Here is a 26,253-nt window from a genome sequence, read left to right on the forward strand (position 1 = left end):
CTCCCTTACGGCACACATCAACGATACATTCTGCTCAAGGGCTATTGAGCAAGGATAGCTAATTGCAGCAGCAATGGACCATAAGTGCTAATGATCCCATTTGCTCAGGAAAAGAATGTTTAAAATAAATACTTACTAGGGGATACTACAGCTACATGGGAGGTGTGACCACCCGAACTTGATTCTGGAGTGACCACGAACCAGGCAGAGAACGCTTATGATTACAGTAGGGGAGAGAAATGAACTCTTCTTTGATGCCTAGGGGCCCTGCTCTTTTTTTCTCCAGCTAGCATGGTAGAAGCAGGCTCCACCATCACCCATAGCTAAAATGAAAAGCAGCCCTTATTGCAGGAGGTTTGGGGAACATTAGGGCCTGTCTTTGCTGAAAGTAGAGGGCATATGTCCCTCTTCCCATCGTGGTCTCGTCTCAGGGAGTATTTATTAGTATAGGCTCAATATCCATATTTGAAATGCTGAGGACCAGAAATGCTTTTGTATTTCATGTTTTTTTCTTTGATTTTGGAATAGTTGCACATATATAATGAGATATCTTGGGGATGGAAACCAAGCCTAAAACATGAAATTAATTGATGTTTTTTTTCTACAGCCAGAGGGGATTACATACAATATTTTAAGGACACCTGCGTGTTTTTTTAAAAATTTTTTTAGTTGTAGATGGACACAATACCTATATTTTATTTATTTATTTTTATGTAGTGCTGAGGATCAAACCCGTGCCTCACACATGCTAGTGAAGTGCTCTACCACTAAGCCACAACCTCAGCCACAGCACCTGTGTTTTGACTGTGATCCACCAAATAAAGTCAGGGGTGGAATTAGGGTACCATGTCAATACTAAAAAAGTTTCAGATTTTGTATTTTTGGATGAGGAATACTTAAACTGTGTGTCTGTATCCAGAGCACACCATACCTGGCATTGGCTATGCACTCCAGGGTCGTCTCACTGGATCCTGCCACCACACTCCTGTTGCCTGGGGCAACCACAATAACAGGGGCCACAGCTTCAGGTGTGCCAATATCTCCTGTGTCAGAGAAAGAGATACCGTCCATGGAACTTCTCTCTGAATGGAAGAGGGGATGACTAGAACAGCAGATGAAGGGTCCTGTCAGATACACCGAGAGGAAATCCAGAACTCCATAACCTACCTGTCAGACCACAGGCGCCCCCTCTACACACATCCAGCCTCTGCTGGAAGCCCAGCAGTGACTAGGAGACATGCACCGGAGAGCTCATGCTGTGCTCCGTGCATAGGGCTGTTATGAGGCTTTTAACTACTCAGCATTTTGCAAAATGCTTTCTGGCTGTATTTTATTTTTTTCATTGATTCAAGACTTTGTCCATTGAGTCACCTATATACCCACTATTTTCAAATTCAGTCAATTGCACAAATACGTCATGTGTGAGGCACTCCGCTAGGCACAGAGGTCAATAGAAAGCAGCTGAATGTGACTCCCTGAGCAAACACATTCAATTAACAGTGTTCAGTTCCTTCACTGCAGTTTCAATCCCTTTTTCTTTTCTGCAAAGTAAATATCCTGAATCCATCTCAGTTTTGTGAGTATCAAACTATAAATAATTTAGCTCATACTTTGGTGACAAGGGAGAGAAAACTAGGATGCATTTCTGCCACTTTTCTCTAAAACACATTTAGCATCAAAATTAAACTACCCACAGCACACTTTACTACTGTTTATTTAGGGAAAATGAAGACCAAACAACATTTATAGAATAGGAATTTCAATAAAGGGTGGAGATGTAAGAGACTGGAAATAAAAACAATTTAAACGACTGCAAATGCAAAATGCCTCTTGTAGCACTTCATGCTGAAGAGCTCGCCATCGGAGCAGCGAAGAACTCTGGCCAAGGAAAGGTTGTGGCCTCCAGGCTGGTGGGCACTCAGCCATCCACAGGGACAACAAGGAAGAGGGAAAGCCTCCTTCCCATAACTCAGTGTCTGGCATTCACTATCTAAGCAGGATGCGATTTTTCTATTAAATGTGCATATGAATTTAAAAAAAGGAGGAGGAGAAAGAGGAGGGGGTAGGGGTAGGGGTAGGGGTAAGCAGAGGGAGAGGGAGGGGAGGAGGAGAAAAGCGTGTGCCAGCAGTCAGCAAATTAATTTTCTTAAACCTTCACATTGATTACATGATGGGAGACCCATTCTTAGGGATTTTAAGGCTTTCCCAAACTCTGGGCCTCTGGGAACCCGCCTGGTAACATTCTCCCTTTCGAAACTTCACAGATTGTGGGGCTAGGTGCAGATTTCTGAGGGAATGCTGGAGTACAGACACATTCACTAAGGCCAGAGTATAAACTGTCAATCTGAGGAACAACCCTCTGGTCACCTGTGAAAGTCACAGATGAGGAGGAACGACTCGAGGAGCTAATATTTGCAAATAGTTATGAGAAGTGAAGGGCAGTGGCAGAGGAAGCTGAAAGGTCACTGAGAGAGGTGCTAACTTGGCATTAATCACCATGCAGCCATGGTGACAGACAGGAAGCCCACGCTTAGCACTCGTCACTGCCTAGAGAAGATGGTCCCCTGGCTCCTGGCTCCTGGCCCCTGGCTCCTCTCCTGCACAGGCCAAAGAGACTAAGTGTTGGACAGGAATGCCCCAAGTCTGAGCTCACAACCCTCTGGAACAGGCACAATAGAGGCTTTGCTCCAGCCAGCCACAGAGAGAAGGATAAAGCAGTCCTTAGTTCGGGTTCCTACAGAACTGTAACTTTTATTCATATCATTTAAAGCACACACAAATATACTGCTGCAGCACACCTGCCAGACAGAGGCATAGGGTGAGCTGAGTGGCTTCTCCATTCAGAGTGTGTAGATGTCAGTCTGCCTCTAAGCCAGCCCTTGGACCCCAACTCCTGGCTTCCACAAAGGATACTGGTGGGAGAAACAGAAGGTGCAAGAGATGCTGAAGCAAAGGTAATAGGGCCTAAAAGAGTAACTGCAAGGTGCCCACAAGGCCACAGTGAGGTGAAGTGGCTCCATGGGCATGACCACAGCAAAATCAAAGCAAGAGTCCCCTGATGCAAAGCTGTGCATTTTTTATGGCAATTGTGCCAAAACATTGCAGAAAATTTTTACATAGGTGATGAATCCAGACATCCTGATTAGCAAGAATAGTGCTCATTACAGTATATGCTTCTAGTATATGTTCTTCTTTTTAAAAGTTGTTTTAAAATTTCAATCAATCCCCAGAACCAAAAAGTAAATTTTAAACTAAGAATAAATTTTAAAGTCATATGTACACATGGATTAAAAAGAACAGTAACGATACTTAAAATAAAATGGAACAATCTCTCATACCACCCAAAAGCAATCTCTTCTAAATCTTTTCATGCTTTAGTTTAGTTTAAATTTAATGTATTTATGGCTACTTTTTGATTCAGCAATTTCAGGCATTGTTTACTGACCATCTGCTGTGATGAATAAAATTGTGCCTACACTACCTCATGCATCCTCTCAAACAGAATTTTTGGTTCTTCTGTTATTTACTTGGAATTATACATATCTCCTAAAATGTATAGATGTATGTGTGCACACTCACATTATACACACATACACATCTTTTAAAAAAGAAAGGCGATTAGAAATCCCAGGAAAAGAAAAGGTCCACATAAGAAAGAAACAATCTTTGAATATGACCTCATTGTGCAGTGGATGATCTTTACATAATACATATAATATTAATACTATATATTCATTTAAAGATAGTTAATATTTATTCTATTATTAATAATCTACAGAGTTGAAGATGCAATTATGATTCTGAAATAGAATATAAATGTTATTAACTCTGATGTTGTGAAAGTAAGGAAGATAGAGCAACGTGGAAGAGCAGAAGAGAATTGAAGGGAAGGGTGGCTTCACATCATACACAGGAAGTAAGAAGTTACTGTTTCCAGGAGCCCAGGAAATAGAGGGGGGTGTGTGTACACATATATCCATATATACGTATTACCTTTGTAACTTTAAAGTACAGTCTCTTGCTCTATGTATTTTCTTTCTTTCTTTCTTTCTTTCTTTCTTTCTTTCTTTCTTTCTTTCTTTCTTTCTTTCTTTCAGTATACAGTTAGAAAGGTGAATAATGGAAGAACTAAAAATTTCATTTTAACTCTGTCGAAATGGCATACAAAGTGGTATGAGCTAAAAATACATCATCACAGCAGTCAATAGATAATGTCTGAAATGGTACATCGAGAAATAGCAAGAGATACATAAACTTAAAACATAAAGGGTTAAATTGAGAAGAAAATGCCTTTTGCTTGAAAGTAGGGAGTTGCTGCATTTCATCTTAAGACTTTCGTACTGTCCTCTTCTGTCCATGTGCAAGCCCTCTACTGCGTTTCCTTTACAGCAGACTGACCCTGTTCCTGTTAGTGTGGACCTGTCATCCCGAGACTACTCCTTGCTGCATTCTTGGGAATAGTCATTGTTCCTTGTAGCTCATGTTCCCCCTTTTGACTTTTGTCCTCATTTTTCTGGAGCATCTTCAAGTATCTTCCTAAGAAAAGAATGTGTGGAAAAGGTAAGCTTGCAAAGTCCTTGAATGACTGAAAGTGGCTTTAATCTATTTCCACATGACTGTTTGCCTGGACATACTCCAAATACAAAAAGTGATTGCCTTAGAATTTTGAAGACACCTTCCACTGTTTTCTAGTGTCCAATATTATAGAGGAAAAGTCTGATATAAGTTCAGTTCTCATTATTTATAGGTTATCTTTCTTTTGCTTGTTTTTATTTCTCTCCTGCAACTTTTGGGATATTCTCTATGTATTTAAAATTTTTATGATCTTTTTTGTTCTGCTGTGTGAGGTACTTGATAGGGCCTTTTGTTTTGGAGATGCACCTTCTTTTGCATTATTTCCAACATTATTTTCTTACTAGTTTTCTGTTTCTAGAGCTCTTATTGGTTGGATTTTAGGCTTTCCAATTGATTCAATATGCTTGCTTTTTAAAATTTTTTTCCAATTTTGGAGAGATCCTCAACTGTACCTTCCAACTGATCTTTTGAATTTTTATTTCATCAACCATACTGTAATCATCAAGAGTGGCTTCCCCTCACGATTGTTCAGGTTTTATAGCATCCTGTTCTTATGCAATATATTTTATGTAATATATTTTTATGCAATATATTTCCAAATTATATCATCTTTCACAATAGTGTCTTTCTTCAAATGATCCTTATATGACTTTTCATACTTAAAAATGATAAGAAGTTAATGGAAAGATAAACATTTGGCTTGTCACTGACAGCTACAATCAGGTAGGACATTGATTACTATTGTGAAGGGCCCCTAAATCACAGAGTATAGAGGTCTTTTTTCTGGGACCATTCATTCTCAGCCAAGTGAATCCTTACCTACTTGTCAGCTTGTCTGTCCACTGTCCAGTAATTTTAGTTGTTGAGTATTCTCAACAGTATTGAGTGACTGGAATAGGAAATAGGTTGCTCCATGTACAAATTTTTATTAGCCAAGCTCTTACTTCTAGCTCTGTGTCATAACCAGATCTTCTGTGATCAAGTCTGCCCCATGAATCTCCATGATGTAATCTCCCCCTTGGTCAGAATTCCTCCCTCTGAAATCTGCTTTCCAGTTGTTTGTCTTCATCCCTCACTCAGTGATGGCTACTCTTAACCTTTTTTATCCTGAAGAATCTCACTCTTTTGTTCCTTTACTGCTTTTTAGTGAGTGTTTATTCCTTTTTTAAGCAAGAAGATGAAAATACATGTACTTGCTGGCTTTTCTACCAGAATTTTTTCCACATTCAATTTTTAGAAAAAAGATACAAAGATGAGTATCTAGGCATTTCTTAAAAAATAAAATAACCTCTTTATTTCTGTTAGCCCCATATATCTAAGATTCAACAAATACTCAGTGATTGTTTCACAAATATTCTACATAAATGAGCTGCCATCCCCCACCCCATCTCTCCATCAGTGTTCTACCTTAGCAAGTAGTTTTGAAAATGCCATGTGCCAATTGTGTTAGTCAGCTTTGTCACTGTGTCCAAAATACCTGATAAGGACAATTTATAGGAGGAAAAGTTTATTTGGGGTTCACAGTTTCAGATTTTCAGTCCATGGTCGGCTTACTCCACTGCTCTGGGCCTAAGACCTGCTCAGGCAGAGGTAGAATATCATGGTGGAGTATTGCTCACCTCATAGCAGACAGGAATGGGAGAGAGAAAGGGGAAGGGGCCACAGGGAAGCCACTCTTGCAGGACATGCTCCAGTGACCCATCTCCTCCAGCCATGCTCCACCTGCCTACAGTTATTACCTAGTAGTCCTTTCAAACTAAGATGGTCTGATTAGGGCTGGGGTTGTGGCTCAGGTGGTAGAGCACTTGCCCTACACATGTGAGGCACTGGTTTCCATCCTCAGCACCACATAAAAAAATAAAATAGGTATTGTGTCCATCTACAACTAAAAATAAAACATTAAAAAAATACAAGGGTCTCAGGTTGTGGCTCAATGGTAGAGTGTTCATCTCACATATGGAGGGCGCTGGTTCAATCCTCGGCACCACATAAAAATAAAATAAACATATTGTGTCTATCTATAACTAAAAATTTTTTAAAAAGATGGACTGATTAGGTCACAGCTTTTGCAATCCAATCATTTCACCTCTGAACAGTCCTGCATTAACCCAGGTACTTTCTGGACACACTTCATATCCAAACAATAACACCAATCTATGAAGACTTATTTCCTAGAAGAATGTAAACAAAAATGAAAGGAGAAAATTTGTTTTAGCAATCTCTCAGAGAGCCAAAAAATAGTCTGCTAATGATTACTTACATATGCTGCCCATTTCAACAGCCCAGTAAGTTGGCTATTATCTCCCTGTATAGATGGGAAAACTGAGGCCCAAGTCATATGGTTTCATAGGTAAAATAAGGCTTTAAATCAATAAATATCTTCATCCATAATCTTTTTTTTTAACATAATGCTGAGTCCTTCTAATGAAGACTTGGGTTATGCTCAGTTAACCAAACATGAAATGAACTAGCGTGCTCCTTCCTCCATGCATTTCCTTAGCTGAGGCTTTTCAGCAGCTTTCCCAGCTGAACTCCTTCTGGGCTGGCCAAGGCTGGAGGTGAAGTTGTTGAATCAAGAGGAGTCTTGCAGGAGCCGGCATCAGACGGACACTAGGCAGTGTCATAAGCAGATGGACAGACACTTGAGGTGAAGCCTCTTTGCAGTTGTAGGAATAAACTCAGGGGAGTAGACCCTGGTCTCAGGCAGCATCCCCTGCATGAACCTCTGCTCCCCGAAAAGGCCATGGGAGAGGTAACGCAGCTTGCATTTGACTAAAAAGGGCACTTAAGAATAGCAAGTCTCTCCAACAGAGAATTTAAAAAAAAATTTAAAAAAAATATCCTAAGGTAACCTGAACTGTTAAGCTGTGGAATTATTGCAGATAAAGTAGGATGAATGCAAAACACTGCAGGCAGGCAGAGAGCTGGAGGTGGGAGAATAATCATATGGCCCACAGCCAGTCATGGAGGCTCAGCATTAGGAACAAGAAGAGCAGTGGAACTGATGAACTCGGACCTTGAAGACAGCAAGGAAAGAGTTCTCTGGGCACAGCACATCCCAGGCAGAGGAATAGCCAGTGTAGGACGATGAGGCAGAAATGTGCTTGCTGTGTTGGGGGTGGAGCCAGTAAGGCTGGAACAGAGCAAGAGAAGGGGCAGTGGATGACAGTGGGATCTGCTCAGGCAGGGCCCTGGAGACCAGGGTAAGATTGCTGAGCTTTATTCTCAGTGAGGTGGGGAAGCCACTGGATTTAGGACACAGTAGTGATGTGATCTGAAGAGCAGAATTCTAGAGACTGTAGGGAAGTAATTCTAGTGGCAAAGATGGCTAAGGAGGACAGCCAGGTGGGCACAGGAGCCTGTGTCAGACACAGGGCCATCTAGGCTGGGGATGGGGTGGGTAATCATGGCATCTAGGTTTCTGACACTGTCAAGGCAGAGTCACATCATTTGCTTGATGGACCAGCCCTGGGGATAATTGAGGAACTGGAGCCAGAAGAGGAAAAGTTGGCATTTATGAGATGGAAAGTCTGAGAGAGGGGAGGAGAGTGGTCAGGTTGAGGGGTAAGTCGGGGATTGGAATTCAGATGTCATACACAAGATGCCCATTAACCATGGGGTCAGCAGTACCCCTGGGTCCCTCCTGCTTCTCCTTCACCTCTCTTCATCCTCTTATCTTGTCCATACCATACCTCTTAAGGAAGCTGCTACCCTCCTAGGACTGACTGGGGTTTTGGTTTGTTGGGACAGTTCTCAAAGAGCTCTCCTTGGCTCAAAGGCATGGCAGCCTGGGGTCCAGATGTCCCTGCTCCTATGCAGGCCCCCAGGGCCATCATGGCCTACATGGTGCCTGGAGTCCTCAATGGCTGGTAACAGAAGGGCATACAGTGGTCATTTCCAGAGCACCACTAGCCAATCTTCCCGGCACTGTGCACCAGATCTTAAAGGATGCTGTATAGACTCCTCACTCCTGGTCCTCTCTAGACTGTGCTTCCCACTCTGCCTGAGTGGGGTCTGAGATTGTGCCAGAGACCCTAGTGTAGGTGTGTAACTTGTTTTGGTCAATAACACCCTCCAAACCATAGCCCTCTTCACCCTGCCTGTGCCCCACTCTTGTTCTCATAACCCTGCACATCCTCCCACATTCCCATGACTCACTTGAGCATTTCTGTGAGATTAGCCTGTCCTGAGAGCATGCAGTGTGGACCTGGTGACATGCTCAGCCTGGCTGCCAGCCCCTTCTCCTTAGACATGTAGCAAGTGATTCTGGTGTGGCCAGGTCCTAGAGACAGACCTGACCCTGACCTCCCTACCTGACCTCCACCTTTGGCCCTTCCCATTCTACACTGAACCTCCCTTCCAAGGACCCAGACAAAGTTTCCACCACCCGACAGCTGAGAGGCACAGTTCTGAAGAAGAACATAGAATCCCATGTACCTGGACATGCCTTGGCTCCTGCTGCTCAGGGGCAAGGTATTTCTCTGAGCTCCTTTGTAAGGCAGGAATATGAAGGATGAGGATGTGTATGTCCATCATTCGCACATATATGTGTATGTGTATGATGTGTAGACAGCCTGGTTGGGCTCAGAACAGGAAGCTTGTAGCCAGGGCTCTGAGATCAGGCCATTTCCGGGAGACTCTTGTTTCTTCAGAAAGTCTATGCCTGAGAGAAGTGGGGTTTCCCAGCACATTTGAGAAGAGCCTCTGTTTTGGTTTCCTCCAGTAAGCCCACCATTTGGGGTCCTGGTTCAGAGCCAAGTGATGCTGGCAAACATTTCAACATTATGTTGAAAAAAAGATTAAGGATGAAGATATTTATTGATTTAAAGCCTTATTTTACCCATGAAATCATATGACTTGGGCCTTAGTCTATAGCAGCCAACTCCATAGGTAGAGGCTGTGGGCTGTCACCTCACAATGCCAGGCTTCCCTGTGCCAGACCAGTGGTGATGAGGCCAAATGAGATGCTGAGTCTTTGCCTCAAGACACAAAACTCATGCAAAGTCTTCACATTCATATAGTGAGTGGTCTGTTTGCTCTTCGTACATGAAAGCGGATATAGTCAGTGAGAGGTGGCTTTCTTACAAGGAAAACTATAGTATGACAAGAGCCACCACAAATTTTTTTTTTCCAGAACCAGGGATGGAGCCCAGGCTCTTGCTCACATGCTGGGTGAGCCTCTACCACTGAGCTAATCCCCAGCGCCAACCACCACAAATTCTAAGACTAAAAAGAACCTCCTTGTTGCCACCTCTTCATTTCTAAATCTATAGCATTTTTGATTTTGTAAAAACAGGATCCCATTGCAAAGCTAACAGGTAAGAGAGCCCACGGGAACATTTGAAACCTCAAAAATCTTCCAAAAATAACTGGTCTAATGCTTGTTGAAGCCAAAGAGAAAATTAGACTGAAAACAAACCCAGGAGGGAAAGACTCTACTTAAAAGCTTAGTCTTGAGTCATTAGTTTCTTGGCTTATTTTAAATCCTTTTCAATATCCCATAGTAACAATAGGTATTGATTGTATTGACCAGGTGAGAGAGAAAACAGTTATAAAAATGTCTTAAAGTCCAGACAATGTCCATTGGGAAAAAATAAGAAGTGACCACTGTCTGGGTGCCCAGATCCCCCAGCTCCTTTCACATAGCCTGTCTCACGGCCCCTCTCAAGGCAGGGCCATCACTTGTTGGTAGAACTGTCCATCTTTGGAATAAGGAGAGGCGGGTATGTCATTCTACTTCGTAGTCAAATACCTAGACAACAACAGTCCTTCTATCAGCACTTGTTGAATAAAGAATTATCTAGTTCAAATAATATGTGATTGATTATCAGAACAAGTACAAAAGCGTTGTTGTGGAGATTGAGGGGCACATGGAAGGGCCATGGTGGGACAGGTAGGTGGGTGTGGTGTTGAGAACAATTCTTCCAGGGGAATTAGGAGAATCTTGTGCAAAAAAATGGATAGGTGCTCACAAGACAGGGAAAGAGAGGTATTTTAGGAATAAAAAAGAAGGTGGGGCTGGGTGTGATGGTGCATGCCTGTGATCCCAGCCACTGCAGAGGCTGGAGCAGGAAGATGGTGAGTTCAAGGCCAGCCCAGGAAACTTAGTGAGACCTTGTCTCAAAAAACAAAGTAAGTTGTGGAAATTAGTTTGGCCCATCTGTAAAATGGGAAAATGCAGCACTTGATGGGTGAGGACTCCTGGTGTCCATAGCTGGCCACTCTGGAGGGAGACTGTGCCAGGCTGAGGTGCTTCTCTCACCCAGAGGGAGAAGAGACTTGTAAAAGACTTCAGGTGACTGGGGGTGCGTCTGTGGGTAGAGTGGGGGATCAAATAATACGGCAGGCTGGAAACAAGCTGACTCAGGGTGGGGAAAATTCTGGAGCCCCCAGTCACCCAGATCAAGGGAGTTGCAAGGGGATGAAGAAAGAGGAGGGGGCAGGTCAGAGGTGAAGGGAGAGCAGAGGGCAAAGGGAGGAATCTGGCAGCCAATCTCCCTTTCAGCTTTGGGCTTGAGTGGCCTCAGGGATGGTGGAAACTCACACATCAAGGGGGAAATGCACTAGGATGGGCTGGTGGTGTTGGTGTGCTGGGGTGTAGGAGCACCGTCTTCCTGAAGCACCTGCCTGTGCTTCACTAGAGGTGCAATGGGAGGATTAAGGGGTGCTGACTGTGGAGACTGAAACCACAAGACTGTGAGGCCCCTTCTCAGGAGCATGGAGAATGAACATGGGAGACAGGCTTTGGGCAGCACCCAGGGAATGTTGGCTTCTGAAGAGCAGGGAGAATGGGAAGTCAGGGCAAGGGGGCAGGAAGAGAAAGCTGGTACAAAAGCTGCAGATAGAGGCTGTCAGTTTTCCCCAAATGGTCAGGAATTCCTGTACATAAAATGAAGGCTACAACTGCCCCATTTTTGAAGATGCATCTCTGGTTTACCTTGTAGGACAGTCACTTAGGAATGTCACAATCCTGATCTTCCCCAAGAACAGCTAGGCTCTACTGCATAGCCCTGAGCGTTAGAGAGCTGCATTGCTGTCTTTCAGTTCTGTAGCCAGAGTCTGCAACAGGCCAGCTCCTCCCAGGTGGGTCTCCACCTGCTTTCTGACAATGAAAAGGGCATTAATTGGCCAGTCTTTTCCTGTGCTTGACCTCCCCCATGCACAGCCAGGGGCACAGGTGCTCCTTGTGGATAGGGATGGAACTTGCCTTTAAAGACATTGAATTTAAAAAAAATCAGGTGGATTTTCTGCCTATCAATTACCTTTGAAACCACTTGGAGTTCATCTCTGGCACATTATTAAATGGCCTGCCAAGGGATTAAGTGCTTTCCTATCTGCAAAAGCATCTCAAAGCCATGGGTGTGTGGTCTTTTGCCACCCTGAGGAGCCACATCTTGATAACACCTACTGTAACTCCAAATCCCCCAGAGTTCGTATTTTTTTAATATAGACACAGTGCATGTGTACGTGGACACACACACACACACACACACACACACACACACACACACACACACACACACCCCTCCAAGAAGCCACATAACCCGGACAATTTGGAGACTCACTTTGTTGTGCAAACTAAAATAAAAAGCATAGTTTCTCTCCTGATAGAAAAAATTCATGTTCAGCAAGTAGAAAATTCCTTTCACCTTTTGCTTTTCCCACTTTTTAATGTGCACTTGCCCAGCTCCTGAGCAGATGAAGCGGCTGGTAATCTTCTAGGTTAATAACATTAGCCATGTGTTGCTTATGGAGGTGTCTATGGAAACTTTTCTACTTTTTTAGAGGCTGTTTCCTCCCTAGTTCATCAGCCAGAACTCAGTCACGGATCTCACTGTGATGAAAGTGCAGTGAAGCATGCCGGGAAGGGGAGGGTGGCTGGGAGACAAACCCAATTCCCAAGGCTCTAGCTGCTCCCTAAAGTGGAGTGTGCAACAGCTGGCTCGATTTTTCTTGTTTGCTGTCCAACAGTAGGAGGGAAAGAAAAATGGGAGGAAATACAGCAGTATATCCCATTTACAATTTTATCTTTACATGTGCTTCCATTTTTATCTCTATACACTTCTGGACTTTTCCATTGACAAGAGACGATAAATAAAATAATATGACAGGTTGACAAATAATCTGGCAGTTTCTTTTCTTCACATTTATAACGTATTTGAAAACTTGTACATTTGGAAATGAATGGAATGTAACAAAGAATGTATTCTCATCGGCTTTTTACTGGGCAGAGAAAAATGAAAGTGACTAGAGGCAACTCTACAGTTGGTCGCCTTATTTATTTATTTATTTCAGGATGAGCATGAATTGATAAACCATAAAGGACTGTGGATCTAGGAACTGCATGATTAGACACTAGAGTGATCCAAACATCTGATTCAAGAGACAATAGCTGAAAACCTGCCTTATATTAACATACACAAATGTATAATCTACCACTTAATAAAAGAACTACACTCCATAGAATGAATGGGACCAAATGCAGTTGGGCAGACAGAAGGGTGAGATGGTACTTTTCAGTTTCTTGAATGGAGTTCCCAAGTTACAGAGAACTAACAAGCACAGATCACTTTGAGCTTCATTAAGAAGTGCACTTGAGGGGCTGGGGTTGTGGCTCAGTGGTAGAACACTCATCTAGCACGTGAGAGGCCCTGGGTTCGATCCTCATCCTCAGCACCACATAAAAATAAATAAATAAAATAAAGATATTGTGTCCAACTACTTCTAAAATAAATATATATAATTTATTTAAAAGAGAGATGGGCCCTTGAACCGTTCTGCCAAGTACACACATCTATGCATGCAGCCGATGTCCATTGAGGCCATTAGCAAGGACAATGGGAATGTGCAGGCTGAGGTGGCAGGGTCTGTGATGCCCTGGTCTCCTCCACCTCCAGCCACAGGAGCTTTGTGGCAAGAAGATCCTTTCAAAGTTGAAAGGAAATCACAAAACATTTAGAGGTTCGTCAAAGTGGTAAGTATTCTTAGATCTCTAGGAAGGATCAAAGTCAATTTTAAACTTTTTAAAATAATGTCCACAAAAAGCATGGTGCCTTCGGTGGGTGCAGCACCACTGAGCAGCCCTCCAGTCTTTGGGTGATGATTGATGGTATTGGCTATGGACTTATGAAACCCATCATCTTAAAATACTGAGCTTAAGAATTTCTGTGATGAAATTTCTGTAAATAGTGCAGTCTCTGCTTCAGTTTCTATAGCTGGAAAAGGACCCTTTAACAGCCATATTGTGGCAGGCACCATGGACCTGAACCTCAAGTGGAATTTTTCATGTAATTTCCCGTGGTGCTAGACAGGATCTGCACAGCCCTGCTTCTGCTAATGCCTATGAGTTAATCCCACCCAAATAGAATCATAAGAATTCTTTGGATTTCATCCTCAAAAATAGCCATGGAATTTGAGTGACTGAGATCACCATCATCACTTTTAGCAGCTAGTGAAGTTGGGGTATAACTAAAAATATCTGAACTTCAGTTTAGGTGGTCTGGGTATAATCTCATGTATAGATGGGACTGCAGTGATTGTAAACTGAAATTGTTAATGTGCATACATTGTTGTAGGAAACTAAGGGGAAACAATGCTTGGCCTCAAAAAGCATTTCTCATTAGATTTCCTGTGAAGTTATTGTTTCACTTAAAATTTTGAGGCATAATTAAAGGTTCTTCTGTTTTGTATTTTTTATTCACTAGAAATGTGGACTTCAGATTGAGACTCAATGTAAGAACATTATTTGTTCTATGACTCAAGAGAACATTCTTAGGAGTTTCACAGAATAAGAATTTGATCTGTTTTTTTTTCTTTATTTGTACCTGATAAAGTGATTCTATACAGCATGTATTGCCACCCACAAACATTGCTTTCTTTTACTTTAAATCTAATAAAGCACTGATAAAGGTAAAAAAAAATAATGTCCACAAGACCATCATTTTTTAAATCCAATGCTTAGGAAGAGGAATAAGGACACAAGCTACCCTGGCTGATGATCTTCTGCAGGCTGGATGGCTGTGACAAGGCCTGTCCCTCTGTTCCTCTCCCTGCTTTGCCTTCCTTTCCATTTCCCACTTGTTGGGCTTGTTTTGTCTGTTCCCCTGGGAGGCAAGACCACCAGTGCAGACATTTCCACCTGTCCTGTTCCATGCACAATCCCAGGACATCGAAGTGCCTGACATATAGTAGGTGCTTAATAAATGTTTGTTGCATGAGCACATTGAAGTCCCAGGGACAAATCTCTCCTCCTGGGTCTATGAGAGGACTCTAGGGCCCATCATAATATGCTAACCCGACTTGTCTTCACATCCTGAGAAATGCTCTGGCTTCTTGAGCCCTGGGCCACTGCACAGTAGCTTCTTGACAAACTGGCCAAGACCAGGTTCCAGGTGACCGCAGCCAGGCAGACGCCCTCTCCTTCCCAGGTCCAGCATCCTGGAGGTGCAGTGGCACCTGGCCACTAGTTTCTCAGACACCCCCTCAGCTCTCTTCCAACCTGTAATGACTTGCTCTGCTCCTACCTCCTCCCCACTCCTCTGCTGCTTCCTGAAGTCTCACCCAACCACAAAGCCCAGAGAACCTGTCACCACTTCCATGCAGACCCCCAGCCCCAAATTAAAGTACTTTTCTCTCTTTTTTCTTGTGGTACACTTCTTTCTGTTGGGGTTAAAGACACATGGACTTTATCATCTCAACTTTTTAAGTGCACAGTTCAGTGGCATTAAGCACATTCACATTTTCATGCACTGTCACCGCCATCTGCCTCCAGAACTTTTTCATCATCTCCAAAACTCTGTTTCCAGTACATACCAACTTTCCATTTTCCCTCCCCCAGCCCCAGAAACCACCATTCTGCTTTCTATCTCCATAAATTATATTATTCCAGGAACCTCACATAAAAGGAATTGTATGGTATCTGTCTTTGATGTTCATAATGTCTTCAAGCCTCATCCATGTTTCAGCAAGTGTCAGAATTTCCTTCCTTTTTAAGGCTGAATACTATTCCATTGTATGTATATATATATCACCATCCATTCATCTGTCAATGAGTTTCTTTTACCTTTTGGTTATTGTGAATAATGCTGCTATGGATGTGGCTGGACAAATGTCTTGTTTTCCATTCTGTGGGTACATATTCAGAAGTAGAATTGCTAGATCATATGGCAATTTGCTGTTTAAAGTTTTGAGGAGCTACCATATGGTTTCCACAGTAAGGGCCTCATTACTGTTCCCATCTGCAATGCACAAGGGTTCCAAATTCTCTATAACTTTGCCAACACTTGTTGGTTTCTGTTCTTTTCTGATTTTATTAATAGCTATCCTACTGGGTGTGAACTGATATCTCACTGTGGTTTTAAATTGCATTTCCTTAATGATTAGTGATGTTGAGCATCTTTTCCTGTACTTATTGGCCATATGTTTATCTTTTGTCTATTTTTTAAAATCAGGTTATTCGGTTTTTTGTCATTGTCAAGTCAGAATTCTTTATATATCTTGGGTCTTAATCCCTGTAAGACACATGATTCACGAATATTCTCTCCCATTCCATGGGTTGCTTTTTCATTCATTGATAATGTCCTTTGATGAACAAAGTTTTCAATTTTTGCTTTTGATGCCTGTGCTTTGGGAGTCATAGCCAAGATCATTGCCACATCCAACATCATGAAGTAGTCCTCCTACATTTTCTTTTAAAAAGGAGTTTTATAATTGTATTTCTTACATCTGGGCCTTCAATCCATTTCAAGTTCACTTTTGTAAATTGTGTAAGGTATACGGTGACGAGGCTGTTAGGTCAGATGCCTCATAAAACTTGCTTCCAACCAAAGGGATGTGAGCTGATGAACAAGTACTCTCATTTTCTCCCCTCAGCTAAGCAACACTAATGTGACACCCTGAGGTCACCAGGGGGACTGAAGCCTATCTGCTTTTCACAGTGACAGGCTCACTAATGCCCACGTGTTGCCATCTTTCCTTTACCCATGCTTTCTGGGATCACCTCTAAACAGGTGATTGCACATACATCTCTAGGTTCACATAATCTGAAGTTCAGACCAGAGTCTATCTCCTTCATCCAAGTGCATTCTTACACATGATATTGCCCCATTCCCTGTAAAATCGAAGGCTCATGATCCTTGAGAACTCCTGTATGCTTCAGAGCATCTGGCAAACAGTAAGTGCTTAATAGTTGTTGGCTAAATTGAATGGATTCAACTTTACATTTTCCAAGTAGATATTGGAACAGTTCCTAAGACTTCCCAAGTCAAAAGTTTCTCTTGCATGTGCCAGGACAGCAGCTAGCTCTGCTCCTGAGATACGTTTATGACAATTTGCCAGCTTCCAAATTCCTGCTGAAAATCAGATGTTCTTTATAAGCATGGGATTCACAAATAGTATCTGTAACTAAAAATGTAACAAAGAAATTCAATCTTTAGTCCCTGGTGAAAACAGAACATTATCTTAACAAATGTTTTGAGCAATGAGAGAAAGAAAATGAAAAAAGGAGATAAATAAGAGGGAAAGGGTCACAGCCTGTTCAGAGAATATCTTGAATGCTGTAATTATGACCCCTCCTTTAAATACAAGAAAGATCTTTAGAAAACCAGACTAAATTGCAGTTATTTTCTTTTGCTGCAGACCTATGGTTCAGCTCACAGACCAGAAAGTGCAGCAGTCAGAGCTGGAGGCAAACGCACAGTCCAGCCACAGAGAAGCCTGCTTGGGAAGACCGGCTGCTGGTGACCATTCCCAGAGCTGGTGCTTTTCAAGACTTTGCTGGATAGAACAAACAAGATAAATTAGAAACCTTTATATTTGATCCCTTCCTGCAGCCATGCAAAACCCACAAAAAGTCAAGGGGCTAAGATTTTGGGAGACAGGGTTCTCAGGGTTTCGATTCCCAACAAGAAGAGATGCCCCACAGACCAACAGATGACTGACTCCCCTTTGATTTTTTTCATATCTTAAGTAAAACTAAAGTCTCAGAAATTAAAAATCTACAGTAGAATAAAATCCATCATTTACATAGTGATAAAAACTGAAATGCTGGAAGGTGGTAAGACTCAGAACTTAAAGAAATAGTTAATCTTTCACACAGCATTTTCTTTTGTTAAACATTCCACCTTAAACGCAAATGTTCATACAAATATACTGAACATTTCCTCTGCCCAGTTTTTAGATAACCTATTTCTTATTTCTTTCTTCTTTGAGGAGGGCAAACTCTTGAGTCAGAAAAATTTTCAGGGTTTCTATTCTAACCAACATAAAGCAACTGTGAGTACTGAATGTTCCAAGCAATAAACACTAAGTAAATAGCTTGAGAGCCAACCAGCCCTTCAACTACATCATTCCAAATAAGCCCAGGAATAGAAGGAAATTCTGTTTTCTGACACCAGGATCCAGGTGTGTGTCTCTCTGGAGGATGGGGTGGGGATTCTGCCCTACCTCCTCTCTAGGTGAGCTTGGCCAGGCTGTATCCTCTACCATTATGGCAGAAGTAACTCCTCCTAATACACCAGGAAGGCTCTGGGCTCAGCCTCTTTGGGGGTATTTATCATCCTGAGTGGAGAGCCCTGATTCTGAGAAGAAGGCTCAGCACACATGCGCAGAACTGAGACAGAAGAAGGGGTCTTGGATTCTTATTTGGCCTTTATCACGTGTGTGTGTGTGTGTGTGTGTGTGTGTGTGTGTGTGTGTGTGTGTGCACATCTCTGGGAATTGGGAGCCTCATACTGGACCACAGCATGAACCAGGGGACAGGAATGCTTTTAGAGTGCAGAATGAGAGCTTGAAACTGTGGAGGAATGTCCCCTCTGTCTTCCCAGCTCTTTTTCTTTTGTTAGAAGTTGCTATATCAGAGTTACCCTTGGGTGTCACAACAGAGGTACAAACAAATCAGGATATCTTAAGAAGAAAATATTTCTTCTCCTGTCTGCTCTAGCTTCCTTTAAATGAATAAAGTCAGTCCCACCGCGCAAGAACAGAGTACTCTGCTAGAACAAGACATTTTCTGATATGACCCAAGGTTATCTATTTAAACCAACTGGTTCTCCACTCAATCTGCTGTGAAGCAAGATTTTTCCCTCTTTTCTTATGAAATGTCAACAAATCTCATTTATATTTTGGTCTAAAATCAACACCAACAATAAATCTAAGGTTTGTGATAGAGAGCAGGAGAGTGTGTGGAACTGAAACTGTGTGTGTAGAATTAAGTATATGGAAACCTAGCTAAGACCCCTCCTCAGATACACACAGATACATCACAGGGAGCAGGATTGGGATGGATGTTACTGTTAAAAACACAAGGAGTCTGTTCACATGGGTCAGGTGAATAAAAAATAAAATCCGAATCCCATTTATGTGATCGTCCAAAGACATAAAGAAGCTGGTGAGCGGGGGGGGGGGGGGGCCTCCTGGAGACGTGGAAGGTGAGGGCTGCTTTGCAAATTCAGACGTGCAGACTATAATTCACACACGTGAACGCTGAGCGCGTTCCAGACACTGAGCAGTCTCATGCAGTTTTAAAGCAGTGTTGGTGCTCAGCTTTTTGTGAGGCAGCGTGAATAACTGATATATGGAGAATTTATAGGAAATCCAGAGGTAATTATGGCAAATCATTATAGCAGGTATCTCCCCCAAACCTCTCCCAAAGCTCCCAATAAGAGGATGTCATCTATTTATTTAAAAATTTGACTTAGTCTCTATTAAATCCATAGAAAAGCTTATATGGAGGTAGCAAAATGCCCCATGGGAGGGAGAGAGAAAGGCAGTGAGCAAGGATGGATGTTACTGTAGCTCAGGCATCGACCTGACTCAGCAAGAAGTCATAATACTAGGGTGCAATGGGGCACAGAGTAGGAACCACAGGGCCAGAGAGGCAAGGGGGGGCGTGGGACCAGGGAAAGGACTTCTCTGCAACACAGACACCTCCAGAAACTCGAGAAACACCAAAACGTAGTGGAACTTCAGCCTGCAGAGGGGGAAGCAGATGGAAGATGAGTTGAACTTTGGAGATGGAGAGGTCAAGAGAGGACTGACACATGCGAAGAAATGACCAAAGCGTGGACACCATGGTGAGTGGGAAGGAAAGACCGCTAGGAGAGAGCTAACGAGTTGGGTGGCCAGGGACACATCAGGCATCATGGAGGCAATGGGGGGAAGGGCAGGAAAGGCTAAAGGGAAAGAATATTAAAGACCCCACAGTCATGATACGTTTGGAGGTTACTGACAGGGGAACTGATTGACAAGGCAGGTTATGTGGCCAACAGCCACCAATGGTAGAGCCAGAATGTAAACACAGGGCTTTATTTATGGCTGGAATCTGGATTCTCAACCACCACCCAATCCTGACTATGATGAGGAAGCCAAGGTGTGTTCACACGTGACACAAGTCATACAGATGAAAGCTCATGAACAGAAGAAGGTGGAGACTCTGCAGCCAGAGTTGACATCTGAAGGTGAACTCAGGCTGGCCTTCCTGGAACACACTGGCATTGTGCACAGACCCTGATGACTGCTCTGCCACCTGTCAATTCAAGCCTGAACCTTTTGACTGCGACAGGAGATGTTAGTTAGGCTCACTGACGTTCTGGGTTCTCTTCCTGGCACAAGGGGAGGGTCATCCATTCCTGCCCTCTAGAATGTAGATGTGGCCATGGATCTGGTTTAAAATGTGAGTGAAAGGGACTTGTGTTACTTCTCTGTGGGCACACATGCAAAGGTGCGTCGGTGCCCTGGTGCCTGACACAGTGAGCCTGAAGTCGCCTGCGGACATGGCTGCATGAGAAATAGGCATGTAATGGGCTGGGTCCAAGTGCCTATAGCACACATGTAATGTCATTGAAAAAGCAACTGTGTTGTTTCAAGCCATGATACATGACTTTTGGGCTTTCTTTATCTGGGCATATTGACTGACAAGAACCCTGCCCAAAAAGTGCAACTTTATTCTCCACTTTTCTTCAATAGCCTCCCCAACTCAGGTCTTGCTGGTTTTTCCGACTGCCCTGTTTGTGTGGTACCCCCCATCCCAGCTCTGTGTGGGGCTCATTTTCACACACCCCCATTTCCAGGTGACCTCAACAGTCATCTAGCACACAAACCCCACCATCTTTCAGTCCCACTTCCTCACAAACTTTGCCTAATTGCTCAAATCCTTTCTTCCAAATCCTTACAACCCTCATGGAGAACATTTTGAAAGACAACACTTCAGTGAATGTTGTGTGTAAAGGAATCAGGAAGAGCAGCCCTGCTGCTGTGTCCATGAATGCAATAGAATCCTGAAACTAACCTTCAAAACACTCATGGGGAAAAAAAGAAAAACAAAAACAAGAGAGCCCGTCAAGATGTTCCTTATAGGTTTAGGTAGACTCAGCAGATGTTCTTCTGGCTGCTGCATCTTCAGAACAGACAGAACAAGTCAGAAACTTTTAGAAAGACTCATAAAACATTCTGGGCAACTGGACAAGTGAGCACACCCACTAGATGAAAATCAGTCCTGTTCAGGCTGGCGCGGATAACCTAGCGCACACTTCCCCAAGCAGGGGCGGATAACCTGGAGCATACCACCCAAAGCAGGTGTGTAAGACCAGCAGGTCCGTTTACCAAGTCTCTATAACCAGTGATGGAATCTGGTAGCAAGTATAATACTGAGGACAAACATAAGCCCACTCCACCCAGACAATGGTGAAGATACATGCAAGGGTGTCCAACCCATAATAAAACTTAAAGGCAGCCTAGTCTTGTTTGTGTGATATTCCTATATGTCTGGAGTTGGCATCGGAAAGGATGACGTTTCCAGTGTGTCCTGTGGTGACTGAGAAAGGAGTATTGAATGGGCAGGGAGTCGGGTCCAGTGAGGCACATTTTACATTCTTCAGATGAATCAACCTCTGTGCAGCACCGAGTGAGTGACAGAGTGTGTGCAGGAGTTGGCCACCTGTGTACAGATCCCAGCTGTGCCACACAGCTGTTTGAATTCGAACAAATTCCTAACCTCAGTTTCTTCATGGCTAGAACAGGATGGTCCCACCTGCCTGAGAGACCACTGTGATGCAAGGGTGCAGGCGAGTTTGTGAGGGTCGGGACCCAGCCAGGTGCAGAATGACGGTGTGCTCAGGAACATTTCTATCACTATCCTAACTGCCATTATTCTCCAAATTATTGGCATTTCTAGAGAAAAAACATTCTGTTTCTATTGTGCTAGATAAAATCAGATTCTACATTTTCATAATTCTTGACCTAACCTGCTTTTTGCCATACTTTAGCAGTTTTTTTATTTAAAAAGTTTCATCATCATAATCAAATAATACTTGCACGTGTAGATAAAATGTGCATATATTAATACAATTAACTTGTGAAAGGTTTTTAATTAAGTTGTAGAATTGAGGCATTTTCAACTAAATACTATTATTAGCTCACTGAAGGGAATTTTATACTGAAAAAAATAAAGCAAAGATTTGTTCAATTATCTAGAGAATTCAGACCAAAAAATCCACTTGTACTTTAATCAACAAGCTTGGCAGCCCTGATGGTTCTGGATACAGTAGATAATGACTATAATTTATATTGGCTAAGAATTCTATTAATTTTCCTATATCTTTTTGAAGTTATATCATTAATTGTTATTAATGCTTCCTAATCAAGACAGAGCCAGTCACTGAAACAATTAACCTGCTTCTGAAGGTGCAAATAGAAAGATAATTCATCAATTTCCTAATGTTTTTCTTCTGCTGCAACACCAGCCTGGCTTTTCTCACTAAATACTCTTCTACTAAGGACCCACAGCAGCTCCTGTCAGCAATCAAGAAAAAACAAAGAATGTGTTCATTTATAAAGGTCATTCCTGTAGTTCTGTGGTGAGGAACAATCATTTGTTAACTTGGGAAAGAACCTCAGTCACGACCACAATTTCCACTATCTAAAGATATTAAATGAACTATATTCCTGCAAAGAAATATTCTTCAAAATCCAATTTATTTATGAAATTAGAGGGTATTGTTTTTCCTGCTGAGCAGTATTCTCAAAAGTGACCTAAGCATACCCAGACAAACCAGTTGGACAAAATAATGGAAGAAAAGGCAGATGAATCCTTTCTTGCAACTAGCATTGGCTGAGATTGGTCGTTAGCCATGGTAAACCCTGTGCCTTCAGAAGAACAGTGCCAGGAGGAGTCAGAGTGCCTTGGAGTCTAAGCTCTGGCTCTTCCACTCACTAGCTCTCCAGCCCTGAACAGCAAAGTGCCCTCTACTACATGACAAAGGGGCTATGCCTGTTTTATAAAATCATTGCAGGGACTTAAATAACACATGCTAGGAACAGATAAATGTTGCAACTAGCAGGCAGCAGATGCTCAATAAACTATACACCCCATAATATGTAACCCCAAATAGGCAGGAAACTAAAGAACCTACCACATGCTGAATGACAAAAAATTATATTTCAATAAAGTCATGCCATTGCTTTGGAATGTCATGTATTTTTAAAAGGATTCTCAGATACTGACATATTCAGAAACTTTTTACATTGAGTGCAATGTCAGAATTGGTTCAGTAAGATCGCACAGGTAATTCCTTCCAAGTTCCGATTATTAAATCTAAGAGAAAAGTGTTGGCCTCTAACTGCCCATCACACAAAATGTGTGCCAAATGAAATCCACAGGTGGACAGATCAGAAATTGGCCTGTGGCCTGAATCTAGTATTAGATACACTGAGGGGCTTCAAGTTAGGTTCTAAGTGTTACCAGGCTACTGAGACAGACTTTAAGAGGAAGTCCTTATAAGTTCTGCTGGAAATCTGGCTCCTGCCTGCCCTCCCTGATAAAGGAAAAAAGATTATAATTCCTGTTTTACATATAGGAACAGTTAATGCATGGAGAAATCAAGCAATTTGGCCAAATTTCACAGTTCCTAAGTAGTTCAGATAGAATGTAATCCCAGATCAGCACGCCACCAGAGCCTGTGTTCTTAAACCCAATACTTCACTGTTCCTTGGAAAGCTTTGGCTTGGATGTGACAGCCTGTGCTTTAGGGGTCAGTCTGAAATCGAAACAATTTAATATTTCTCTCAACCCAACTCTAGAGAAAATTGGGAAAAGATGATAGAAACATATTTAACATCCGATACACAAACATAACACACCGACATTTACTTGACACCCTCTGTGTGCCAGACCTCATGCTAATTGCTATATTATCCTTGTCAGTGTTGGCAATAACCCTAGTGGAGTTCATTATCCCTGGCTGAGGGTTTAAATGAGTCAGCTAAGGGTCCTCTGAGGTGAGAAGTTCTGTCTATTGGTCTGCTCAGTGCTTGGCTAATATTCTTTCCACAGTGACACGATTGTCTGTAGACTCCTTTAATGCTTATTTAATGAGAGGGGTTCACCCAAGCCTTGGAAGATTAGAAGCAATGACTTGTAACCCAGCACAGGGGCGCTGACCCCTGAAGCCACTCCTTAGACTCTATTCCCGCCCACACTACTGCACCCTCTATGGTATCTCTTTACTCAGGACTGACAAGGGCTGACAAGCTCATACAGCTTCTTAAAAAGCCTTCGTTTGGGAATACAGAGTATTGTTAAAAACTCAATTCCAAAAGACCTTTGCATTTCATCCATGGGAAAAGGATGAGGCAAGATTGGCCCTGAGGAGAATCGCTGAAGCGTATTTTGCCCAGGTAGGGAAAGTGGCTTGGGAAGAGCACACCTGCAAAGCCTTTCTCGAGAGATTGCTCCCAACTTTACAATACTTCCCTATAGCAGTTCTTCAGCTGAAGAGAGGGTAGATCGTGTGCCCTCAGCTCCTTGCTCATTAAGGAGTCCCTGCCAACCCTTCCAGAAGAGCATGTATCTGGATGGCAGATGGGCCAATGAGAATACACTGCACCTATAAGCACAGACGCCGCACATTCATTCCTCACCACTCTGCTTCTGAGTTAAAGCTGAATACTTGGGTGACTAGAGATTAACAGTGAACTGACGGTGGAAGAATCACCATTACTCCTGACAATAACAACTCAGGTAAGGAACCTGAGCAACAGACCATGTTGTGCAGTTTATATGTGGAAATTTGAAAATACTTCTCTAAGATCTTAGCAAACTCAGAAGTCAGAATTTCCACTTAGTTTCTCATTGCTTTTCTTTATTTTTTAATGCCAATCATGTTAAGAGAGAGTAAATGTTCTCAAGTTACCAAAGGTTCTTTCTGGAGCATTGTGTTGTTCATCTCTACCTGCTTCAGGGTCCTCCTGCAAGAGGAACCAGGACTTTGCCCTTATGCTGGGCTTTGAGGAGGCTCTGGGCCACAGACCTCTACCCCCCAGTCCCTGTTCCCTGGGAGTAGGCTGCCTTGCTTTGTTGTTTTACATACTCAGGATAAGCAGACAGACTCTAAGCCACAAGAGGACAGAAGGAAGAAGAGAGAGCTGGCAAAATCAGTCACCAAGATTCAAGTTAAGGTTGAATCTAGCAGGGTGTCCTGACATCCCCAGCCAGTGACCATAATTAGGAGAAAGAATCCAGGACTTGAAGTACTAGACAAGTGGGTTATTTACTGGGAAGGCTGGCCCCTGAGCCCCTGTCACACTCAACACAGGAACAAGAAAAACAAACATTCTGAGTGGGAAGAATTACGACAGACAGGAGGAGGGTAATGGGTGAAGAAATTCATTATTATCTTCAGTGCCACTTCGTAAACTTGAAAATTAACATGCCAGAACTCTGAGGGATGGCTATGGAAAAGCTACACACTAATCAACACAGCAGAAGCGCTATAAACCTAGGAAAAAAGGCAACTTCTTGCTCGTCTCTCGGGGAACCTGGAAAAATGACTCAAATGCTGCTTTCATTGGTAGCAAATTTTAACGTAGAAGACCCAAAAGGAATGGCTGGCAGGATCAGTTCTTCATCCTGCTTGTTGTCAGGCAGAGGGAATGAACTTGCACATGCCTAGGCTCTCCCTAAATTTCTGTCATGGCCACATGCTCAGACCAAGGTCCTGGCCACATCAGCCACATTAGGGATGGTCACCTCCATCCACTCACATATCAGCAACCAGCCTTCCCCCAAGCCCCAAACAATCAGAGTCTCTTCTGGTAAGTCATCAGGCAGCTCAGGGCCCTTAACTCTATCCACATTCCTTCCCTTCAGCTGCTACCCAGGGGCTGCAGTGTGCCTGAGAGATGCTCAGGGTCCACTTCTCTCCATAGGCCCAACACTGCTTATGTCCTACAGCCAGGCCCTGCCTCCCCGTGGGGAAAACAACAGCTTTTCCTCCACCCCAGAAAGTTCTATGGCACTCTCCCTCAGGAAGTCCAAAACAAGGTCATTAAAAAAAAAAAAAAATCAAATTTTTCTCCCAGGAGTTTTTAACTCACCCATTTCACACTTCTTCCTAATTTCCTGAATGAATACCCAATGGGGAAAAAATATTTAAAAATCTGTATTCTCACCAAAAATCAGGATCCCTACTGCCCACAGGGAACAGCCAACATAGCCTGGGTGGGTCCTGATCAAGGATAAGGCTTACAGTCAGAAAGTCCCCTTCTGCCAAAGGAAAACTCACCTGGAGCATGGGTCAAAGGACCAGACTCTGCAAACGTTAGAGCTTTGGTGCAAGGGATGGTGTGGTCTGTGGGGCTGACTGGTGGGTGGGTGAGTCTGCAGACACCTGTGAAGGTGGACTT

The 26,253-nt window shown here is 42.9% G+C and overlaps 1 protein-coding gene across 5 annotated transcripts in view; it reads right to left on the minus strand.

The window, feature by feature from the left end:
• The window catches only part of Sdk1 (sidekick cell adhesion molecule 1), an 883,473-nt gene that overhangs the window by 235,872 nt on the left and 621,348 nt on the right, over positions 1-26,253 (minus strand). For all 5 annotated transcript variants that reach the window (XM_078023675.1, XM_078023673.1, XM_078023678.1 and 2 more), the window contains one exon: positions 932-1,043. In XM_078023675.1, coding sequence (XP_077879801.1) covers positions 932-1,043 — 112 coding nt within the window. The remainder of the gene's footprint in view (positions 1-931; positions 1,044-26,253) is intronic.

Source organism: Ictidomys tridecemlineatus, chromosome 10 (assembly GCF_052094955.1).
Source record: "Ictidomys tridecemlineatus isolate mIctTri1 chromosome 10, mIctTri1.hap1, whole genome shotgun sequence".
Lineage (NCBI taxonomy): Eukaryota > Metazoa > Chordata > Mammalia > Rodentia > Sciuridae > Ictidomys > Ictidomys tridecemlineatus.